The sequence below is a fragment of the Triticum aestivum genome, chromosome 3D (genome assembly GCF_018294505.1).
Source record: "Triticum aestivum cultivar Chinese Spring chromosome 3D, IWGSC CS RefSeq v2.1, whole genome shotgun sequence".
NCBI lineage: Eukaryota > Viridiplantae > Streptophyta > Magnoliopsida > Poales > Poaceae > Triticum > Triticum aestivum.
Genome location: NC_057802.1, coordinates 419,532,701 through 419,542,859, shown reverse-complemented (window position 1 = coordinate 419,542,859; position 10,159 = coordinate 419,532,701). Strand labels below are relative to the sequence as shown.

Here is a 10,159-nt window from a genome sequence, read left to right as displayed (position 1 = left end):
CGGGGGAGGAGCCGGGCGGGCGCGGGCGGGCGACGAACGGCAGCACCTGGCGGGAGAGGAGCCGGGCGGGCGACGGCAGCACCTGGCGGGAGGGAGAGGTGCCGGGCGGGCGCTAGCGGCGACGAACTGGAGGGCGGGCGAGGCAGAGTAGCGACGCCGAGACAGAGGAAAAATCGCGGCGGCGGCAGGACGGGATCGAGCACGAGTTGCGCGTGCGAAAAAAAGACCTAAAGCTCTAATACCATGTTAGGAATAAGCAACTTGTATTCCCATGAGGCCATAGACCGATATATATACACGTACAGGTGTGGTACATATGCAGGAAACCCCTTATACTACGGGATAAATACGAAGGGGTATACATGACTTATACTATAACTCTAACACCACTGAACTCATCCAAGCGCCGTACTACAGTACAGTCAAAAGATGTTCACTGGGCCAAAACTGAAGTTCAATTTTAAATGGCACGGCGGTTTTAAATAAACCCATCGTTCTCGCATCCTATATATTCCGTCAAAGAAAGAAGGTCACTCATTTTATTTTTCCTGGTCCGAAATTTAACTCGCTCTTGGTGTCACCGTAGAAATTCTGGACTAGTAGGTGCTATTTGGCTTAGTTTGCTCGCCCATACCAATTCCCAGCTATAAATACCACACAGCAGAAGTCGATGTCAACCAGCAGCAGGAAACCAGCTACCACCCCAGCCGAGTGAATGAGCATGGCCGCATCACGGCAGATCTCCACGGCCGAGCTGCGGCTCTGCATCAAGGAGGCGCTGGGCGGCGACATGTCGACCGAGGAGGTGCAGGCCCTGATGGCCTCCGCAGATACCGATGGCGACGGGCTGCTGGACGAGGAGGGGTTCCTGAGGCTGGTGCGGGAGGCTGAGGCCGGCCACGAGGAAGAGGAAAACAGGTGCAGGGAGGCGTTCGGGGTGTACGAGATGGAAGGGAGGGGCTGCATCACCCCGCTCAGCCTCAAGCTGATGATGAGCAGGCTAGGCCTGCACCTGGAAGTCGACGTCTCGACGAGTGTCAGGTTATGATCCGCCGGTTCGACCTCAACGGCGACGGGGTGCTCACCTTCGACGAGTTCAAGACCATGATGATGATGATGGCATGAGATCTAGATTATGCCCACACATACAAAAACTCAACTTCTATGCAAGACATTCGGTTTTCTATAATGAAAACCGGACAGGGTGGCCTCTGTTTTGCTCGAAAAAAAAGGAAGGTTGATTGTAATTCTATAATTTCTATCTTTGACTCAGCAGCACATACAATTGTATTGTTCTATAGCCAACTAGACTGGCCCCACATCCCTTGAGAAAAACAAAGTGCCAAACTAAAAAAGATGAACAAATGACAATGCTTCCATTTCCAGTGCTCCACTATAATATCAGTGGATACCTGGGAGGGACATGACACATCTATAAAATGTTGCAACGAAGAAAAAACATCTTTCCAGCAGTAGCATATAAATAGCACTTACCCATCATTATTCCAACATACCTGGTCCTAATAAAACAGATGGACCAGACTCCACACTTGACTCCTTTGGCACCTTCCATGCTCCAGTAAAAAGAACAGACAGGAAAGCTCTAGCAGTCGAACCTGTACACTACGGTCTTCTGCACCACGGGCGCATAAACGTTAAAAACTAGATTGCCCCGACGAGCGAGCTGACCAGTTCATCCACTGCACAGAGTTGCAGCAATATAAGTACATGTCTCCACAGTCTATTTGTGATCATCAGGTGGGTGTGCTATAGTAAATGACCCACATAAAAGGGGGGATCCATCTCTTTTTGTTGGTCTATGAGATTAATCTGAAACCTACACTTAAAGTCACAGACTGAAATAAGGCTACTTTCCTGAGCCCATGGAACTTCTCCCAGCTCAAAACCTTATCAAGGGGGCAATCATGCATGTCTTCGGATATATAAGAATAACCATTCCGAAGACAATTGCGCAGAGGCCTTGAGCTATATTAACCAGGAACCGATTCAGAAGAGATGTGTCCACCGCTAGCACCAGTGGGATTAAAACTGCTGGCAGGCGTGGTTCTCTGAGCGAAATCAAGCAGCATCTGGCGTTGCTGCTCGTTTGTGTGGGGGAGGCTTGCACGTAGCAACTCTACTGGCATCTCCCTGCTGGTTGCTTGGGAGGCTTCAGATCCAATCACAGAGCCTGATGCCTGCATCACAAACATCTGCAGAATACTTTCATACTTACTGAGGCAGTATTTTGTCAGAAGCCCAAAGAAAGCATCAAACGATGCCTGCCAGAGAGCTCGGTTTGACGGGGTATAGCTGGATACGGCACGCTGATCAGTCAGCAACTCAGTTGCTCGGTCCAGTACTGACTTGATAATAAGAGAAGCCCCGTCACCAGCAGAGCTACCAAGAGGACGGAGAGGTGGTTGCTCAGATGAACAGACAACTGCAGCAAGGCAAGCACTAAGAGCACCGAGCTCCATATGGTGAGCACAAGTCGAAACAGTCTTTGCCAGAGCAACTGTTGTCTCTGCTGCACTTGAATCTGATGGTAAACCCCCAAACAAGAACCTCAGGTGTCGGAAAATAGCCATGCACACAATCCTGGTCAACTCGCTTCCAGGGACAATAAGCCGGATATAACGAGCCAGAAGCTTACGTCCTTTGGGAAGAGAAACAATGCGAAGAAAGACAATATCATCCTTAGGGGCTAAACCAGATGAATTGGCAGATTTGCTGGGCCCAAGAGGGTCAGCAAGCTGAAGTGACGCGGCTAGACCTTCAAGGAGAACTTGTCGCCTTCGCCTCAGCTGGAAGCTGTTCTCCTGTGCCTGGCTAGACTGCAGGAGCCTGTCAATATCATCCACCTCAAGAAGAAGACCAATGGCATCTTCAACAGTGACCCTGGCTGCTACCATAGGTTCTTTCTCCAGGGACCTCACGGAAGACTTCTGATCATGAGGACCCTCACCTGACAAAGGATTGTCAACTTCAAGAAGAGACCGGGGCCTGCGAATGGAAGAGAAAGAAACTCTCCCAAGAGCATCGACCTGAAGATATGCATGCTGGTCACCACTTGATCTGGACTTGGAGGGCAAGTCTTTAACTGATGTTGGGGAGAAATTGGTCTTTTGCTTAGAACTGGAACCCTTTTTCGCCATGCAAGCTTGATGATAATAATCAACAACGTAAGGATCACTGCTGTGACTTGCCGAGTGCTGCATTCTTAGAATAGACTCAATCTCTTCAGATGACATGTACTTGGATCTAAACTTCAGTCCACCACTCTCACCGTTCTGACTACCAGTAGTATCAGATGGTGGTTGAGAAAAACGTAAACTGTGTTTTCCCCTTCCTGATCTTGATCTCTTGTCTCTTGATGAAGGAAGACTGGTAGCAGATTCAAACCTGCCTGGTATCTCTGGGGGGTGATGATGGTAGAATAGGTGGGGTGGTAAATTTAGGTAATTATGATGGTGGGATGGTTGGAGCTGTGCCAATCTCTGCTGTTGCTGAGAGAATAGCAGTGATGACATTGGGCTATTCGGAAGCGATATTTGTTTCTGTAACAAGTTTGGCAGTAGATTAAGGTGCTCCCCAGTGAACAGGTTGGCTTGGTTTGACCAGTCATTTTGCATTGGATTGCTTACATGCATATTAGGACCACCAAAGGGCATGCTTCCACCATATGGTAGTCCATGAGGTAACCCAACCATATGATACGGGGAACCTGGCAGTGGCATGCTCGGAGAACCCATCTGTATCCCAGCTCCAAACGATGGAATGCTCCCATGACGTGTAAGACCTTGAGCAGGATGTGGTGATCTACCACCTGGTGGCGGAAACGAGGTTAACGGAGGAGACTTTGGTCCTGTGATAGGTTCACTGGAACGGTGCTGCAGTGGCTGCTGAGGATAGGAAGATGTTCGACTTAACGGCTTGTTGTCCCCTTGCTGCATCAAAGAATGTGACTGCGATGACCACCATCTTTTACCTTCCTGGAATTCCTCATTTTCTAATATATCCTGATAATTGGGAAACTCGACATCCTCAGTCCAATCAACAGTTAAAGAACCTGAAGAATAAAAATCATTCCATAGATCAGTAACATATTGAATCTTGGGGCATATAACTGACTTTTACTATACACATAAGTTCGCATAAGAAAAAAAAAATTATCCGACAGAACAGTATATAAGAACCTAAATTCGAGTCCACAAGGGATTGAAGTTTACTTTAAATAGTTGCTTTCCAACCAATAAATACAGACACCTAACCACTCTTCCTGATAACACTGATGACATTAAATTCCAAAATTATGTGCAACAATGCAATAAAATCATATCGTACTGGAGCACATGCTGAGCTTTCAACAAAGCCACATCCAAAAACTACAATATATTAATATAAACATTTCTGAAAAAAATCATAAATGTTTTTATCTACTGACATAGATAACATGATGTATAGCATGTCAAAAATCCACAAATAATATACAAGGTTAACAATAAGAGGCAAAACAGTTGAAGCGACAAAAATAAATATGGTGCAGAAGAGCATGCTGTGAAGATTGACTTGAAGATTCTTAAACAACCAAAGTTTGAGCATCATGTTTCATAGAGAGCAATAGTGAATATCACAAGTAAGCTTCACACCATTAAACACCAGTGTTATTTTGTCATAAGAGTAGCAATGTCAACTTACTTCCTCTTGAAATGGATCGTCTGTCACCGATAACACCAGGATTCCGTGTTCCACCACTAACGGTTCGGTTCAACTGAAATAAAATATGTAAATTTCTGAGTGCAAGCTAAGAAACAGTAACAGTAAACAAGCAGCTACTATGAACACACACATCATGTATAAGTATTAAGTCAAACAAAGACTGAGATGAAGGCGCAATGAACATAATCCTAAGTTGCATAGCCACTGACCAAAATATTACTCCAAAGCGAGTTCAATCCCCATGAACTCGGTGTCTACATCTTTTATGCCCAATAGGGCCTTTCATGGGTAAAAACGTTGAAAACGTAGAATAGGTAAATGTGGTCAGAATCAATAATCTATCTACGTCCATTAAGTTCAGATAATCAAATTATCAAGGATATAATAAGAAAAGAATGGATTGTCAAACAATAAGAGTAACCACTTAGCAAAATATGATAAAGCATAATGGGGCTTCAAAAAGTTGCTAATTCAAGAAGAATCTGCTGAATACTGTGTATCCCAAAAACATATGTGATAGGTGCATGTGGGAAAGGTCATATCCAACTCCTATCAATTTTTAAAGCTGAAACACTGGAGCAATAAGTCAAGAGTAGCAAACCTTAGCAAAAGTACTCGCAAGATCATCGACATCCGACAAGTTACTTAGATTGTCAATCTGTGGAAAAAGGAGCTTGAGTCAGAATAACAGCATGCACTAGAGAATTTAAATAAATTATAAATCACAAGAAAAGATTTAAAAAAAACAGGAAGCATTTTGAAAATGGTATGCAGAGGGTGTCGGGTTAGCTAAAAGCATACACATGTCCCTGATTCCCCATACAAACTTTGTTTCTGAAAAGTACTGCACAGGGATTGACGGCTAATTACTCTATCATTACATGCACAGTTTGCCCATTACAATCAACTCGAGGTATAAGTTTATACATGCGCTCTAGCTAATCATGATCACGCAGTACAACTGAGCCACACAGTCAGTGAGTCACTAAAAATTGGTCATGTTAAGCACCACAAGCTTAAACTCGCTATGCCCAGAAATACATGACATGAATCTTAACGGCCAAACTTAGTCCATAGGAGACTTAAAACTAAGTATTAGCATTGCAAGATCAACGACGCAATGTTGACTGCAAAAGCAACTAGAGCAGTTCAAAAATGGCATGCCTACCAACAGACCAATCAGCTCTATTATTCTGCAACATAGTAGATTCAATGGTTATTTTCACACAGCAGTATTGACAATGTTGATCCCAAAGTTGCAGAAATAACTATGTTGAACCCAACAAAGTAATTCTGGGGGTCAAACAACACAAGTGAAAGTATGCTAGGATCCAAAGTGCACCAAAAATCCTACTCATAATTTCCTAAAAAAAATCCTACTCATAATCAACAATCAGATAAAAACATAGGCTAGGCTACTCATATAAGCAACAATCAGTGCTCTAGGGGTGTAAAGTCTTGACCAGTTAGTAATAGGGTGGGTGCAAGAGGATTTCCGCTTACTACATCCGAGGCAAGAAATTCCACCCTCTAAAGGAACTTTTGTGCTCTGAAAAGAAGTGCTGAAATCGTTCACTAGACGCACATTAAGATAGCCCAAAACTTCCCACCGGTCACCGAAGGACTTTGTGTTCCAACATTAGTGAATTGATCCTCATTTCCACCACATATTACCCCATAGGCCCACAAGGATTTATTCTTGATTCCTCCCGCACTAACCCTCCACTACTAACATCCAACTTGCAAAAACCGCACGCCATCGAATAGGATCAAGCACGCATGAGAGCCAAACACACAACACAAACAAGGCCAGAAGTCCATAACAAATATGGTCAGGGTGTGGACTAGGAAGGTCCCGGAATCAGCACCTCTTCTCCCACCGAAGAGAGCCGGTACAAGCCACCATCCTCTGGCCCGCTGAATCCACCGCCATTGCCATGGCCACCATCAGCCTCCAAGCAACCTAGCTCGAGCCCGTCGCGCGGCTCCTTCCCGAAGAAGGCGTACTGCCCGGCGTCAAAACTATCTGCAGCAAGGAAGCACAGATCAAATTAGCATCTTTACCCAGATTACAAGCTAGAACCAAGAACAGCATGTGAAGACCAATCAAGCGAACAAACTAGAACATGTCTTGAGCTCGCCGGGTCCGGGAGGCCCAACTGGAGTAATTCGCCGCTGGCAAGGCAAGATTCGCACCAGAAGCGCGACGAAGGCGCCAGACCCGAGCACCAGCAACCCAACAACACCAACCAAACCGGCGACCAGATCAAACGCTCCCAGGAAAACCGGCAAAAAGCGCACCGAACTCATTCACCACGCCGGCGCAAGCCTCACCTGCGGTGGAGGAGGAGGAAGCGCCGGCGCCGGCGCCGCCGTCGGCCTCAGCGCCCGGCATCTCCGCAGAAACCTAGCAGCAGCAACAGTAGCAGCGGCGGCGGCAGTCGGCGTCGCGCATCTAAGCTAGGCGAGGGCGCGATTCTCTTGGGCTTTCGGATCTGAGAGTTGTGCCTGTGCGTGCGAGGGAAGGGAACGGATAGCTCGGCTCGGCGGCCTCAGTGCTTTGCTCCCTCGGTCCTACTTCTCCCCCTCCCTCCTCTTTCTCTCTCCCCCTCCCTTCTCTTTCTCTCTCCTGCCTATAAATAAATGAGTACATAAATAAAGGGGAATATATTTTGGGATAAGGTAGCAATTGATTGCTCCCAAAGAAATAGGGCATGCAAATTTAAAGCAGTCCAAAAATAAACGCCTCCTTGTCCCCCTTGGGCGGGATTAGGGCTTTCACATTTTTGTTGCATTAATTACATATATATATAAAAGAATGCTGTTGCCTTGCAAGGCACACAACAATGGATCAAGCAGGGGAAGTGAGATTAGAAACGGTAGATGATGGGAGATGCTAAAGAAGCGTAGATAAGAGAGGCAGAGGGAGGCTTTTGGCGTGGCTTGATTGTTACTCTATCTACATTTAACTTTTCTTTATGCGTTTTCTTCTTTACCCCTTCTCTCTCTCTTTCTTTCTTTGAGACCATCTCTCTCTTCTTATGTGGTGTCCTGTTTTTGGATGGGACTTTGAAATAATTGGTTTTTTTTGTGTTTGTGTGTCACTGCTAAACTGTGTCATTTACTATATGGTTTTCTCTCTCTTCTATGATCATATACTTGTCTCGAGTAATGATGGTCTTTGGGGGTGGATTTAGCACTCTGTTAGCACTTGGTTGGTGGTGATGGGGAGTGGAGGTACTGTATTCGAGGGAGGGATCAAGCATCCTATGTTACTGTTACTAATAGAAAAAAATGAGTAGTGGTGTGGTGCTTTGTTTACATCAAAATGTTACTTCCTCCGTTTTAAAGTAGGTACCGTGGTTTTAGTTCAAAATGATACTCCACGATGCTTATTTTTCAAACAGAGGAAGTACTATATTGGACACTAACTTTACCCTGTGATTTACCGGGAAATGTAACCTTTCGCGAGCGTCTTCCTGCCAAGATTTTTGGCTTAGTTGATGTGACTCCTGCCTAGCCTTTCGAAAACAACGTTCAACTGATGTACTAGCTTATTATTATTCTTACCCTAGTGTGGTTGATTTTGGAGATGGCCTTCTGACCTATAAGAGAGATTTTACTATCCTCCTATGCTCATGTGTTGCTAGTGCCGTCGATGGCACCCAATCCGCATGCGCATGTGTAGCTTGCTTCTAAAAACGGACTAGAAACCTCATTTTCCAAGGTAGAACCATAAATGCTATGGTACCATGGCATGGTGCGGCCGTGCAAGGCTTCGACCATAAGTATTTCTTTCGTTCTAAAATAAATATCTTAATCTTAGTAACTTTGTACTCGAGTTAGTATAAAGTCGAGATACTCATTCTGGGATGGAGAAGTACAATTGTAACTCGCACCCGGTTCGGTCGCCCCAGACATTTATCTGCACGACCAAATGCCAGACTACCATTTCGTTTGTCCTTGGTCGAAATACATGCTCCTTTTTCCGACCCTGAAATGCCATCTAGAATCCCCGGAAAAAAGAAATACCATCTAGAAGAAGACGTGAGATCTAAAGAAGAGAGCCGGTACCAAACATGACCCTACAAAAGGAGCACGTACACCATCACCAAGTAATAATAAACTTTTAAAAGGGAGAAAGTGGTCAGGGATATGTGGATGGATGGTAGGAGTATTCGCGCACGTAGAATGCTTTAGTATTTCTTTTCCGGTGGTGCAGTGAGTGATGCGGCAGGCAACAGGAGTCCTTTTCTCCGGGCCCTTTCCTTCTTCTTTTTAAATTTTTTTCAGCTGTCACGAGAGAGATAGAGTGTGTGAATTATTGGGCGCAGGAATATTCCGTGCCACCCAAATGGCTGGAGGAATATGTTCCGAGGAGCCTGGCAGGCAGGCAGCTGGTTAATCAGTCACCAAAAGCTCCGAGATGAGCAGATGGCACACCTGAGCTGAGCTGAGGTCGGACTGTACTTTTTCCCATTAATATGTGGAGTTGCTCTAGGTGTGTGTGAAGGGCGGTGGTTCATGCTCGGCCAATTTTTGAGCTGTTTCCCAAACGATGCATTCTCCAGGCCTTGTAAATTAACGATGAGAGCCAAGAGGCTGATACGGACTATTTAAAGAGTGATTTTTGATGCGTTTACAGCGTGCACGTACTTGGCCAAAGTTGGGTGGTTTCGAAGAAGCTTGATTAGATCGAGCAGTTCGGCTTACAAGCTACGAGGGGGAGTCGCGTATGTCTCACAGTGGAAACTTGCGAGTAGGATAGCATCCCCTTCTCTTTTTCTAAACGAGGATAACTTTTTTTTTCAAAAGTAGAAGTAGTAGGACAGCATCTGCGCTGCACGAGCCACCCTATATCTCTCCCGCTCCGTTTTGGACGACGGATCACCAAAGCAAAACCGCGTGCGTGCGTGCGTGCAGTCAAAAGCCGGTGCCACGCATCGCGGGAGTCTTGCTTGGGGGCTTTCCCCTTCCGGCTCCGGGCTCGCTGACGCCGTGCCAGTAGGTGGGTGCGCGCCCGCGCCGTGTTTATCCGCGAGCGAGCAGGCAGGGTGGGGAAAAGGCCGAAAGGGCTGAGGCCAACTCCACCGCGTGACTTCAAATTGTCCGAGGCTGTCCGTTTGAGATTAAACGGACACACGAGACGTCCCAACACAAGACCCCATCCGCAAAAAGCGTTCGTTTCTGGTCCGTCTCACCCCATCCTGGGCGCAAACTTGGTCTGGTTTTGCGTCTGAAACGGACACGCCCTTACGTTTTCTGCATGGTCCTCGTCCGCCCCTGTCCCTTCGCATGTGAGGCCTGGCCCGCTTGTCATTGAACAAAGGGGCCCACACACCCACCCATCCCCCTCTCTCTCCTCCTGTTCTCTCATCTTCACCGCTCCGGCGCGCGACGCAGGCTGGCACGGCGCCGGCGTGGCGGGGCGCATCGC

General features: G+C 46.5%; 2 protein-coding genes across 2 annotated transcripts; one reads left to right on the top strand and one right to left on the bottom strand.

Annotated features, from left to right (window-relative positions):
* The first annotated feature begins 721 nt into the window (after positions 1-721).
* On the top strand, positions 722-1,048 carry LOC123079297 (putative calcium-binding protein CML23). The gene has a single exon (XM_044502036.1). It carries the CDS (start codon positions 722-724, stop codon positions 1,046-1,048), a length of 327 nt encoding a protein of 108 aa, XP_044357971.1.
* Positions 1,049-1,237: 189 nt separating this feature from the next.
* Positions 1,238-7,345, bottom strand: LOC123079296 (protein PAT1 homolog 1). The gene is made up of 5 exons (XM_044502035.1): positions 7,057-7,345; positions 6,591-6,748; positions 5,324-5,380; positions 4,702-4,774; positions 1,238-4,072 (listed from the first exon to the last, which is right to left on the bottom strand). The coding sequence occupies exons 1-5, from the start codon at positions 7,115-7,117 to the stop codon at positions 1,992-1,994; spliced, it is 2,430 nt and encodes an 809-aa protein (XP_044357970.1). The 5' UTR covers positions 7,118-7,345; the 3' UTR covers positions 1,238-1,991.
* Positions 7,346-10,159: the final 2,814 nt, after the last annotated feature.

Bases quoted from the DNA above. Each gene is read 5' to 3' on its own strand.
- LOC123079296 (XM_044502035.1), bottom strand. From the start codon at position 7,117: ATGCCGGGCGCTGAGGCCGACGGCGGCGCCGGCGCCGGCGCTTCCTCC. The intron at 5,381-6,590 runs GTGCTGATTCCG...CTTTTTCCACAG, and splicing joins TCTCTTCGGTGGGAGAAGAG to ATTGACAATCTAAGTAACTT. The intron at 4,775-5,323 runs GTTTGCTACTCT...ATTTTATTTCAG, and splicing joins TTGCGAGTACTTTTGCTAAG to TTGAACCGAACCGTTAGTGG.
- LOC123079297 (XM_044502036.1), top strand. From the start codon at position 722: ATGGCCGCATCACGGCAGATCTCCACGGCCGAGCTGCGGCTCTGCATC.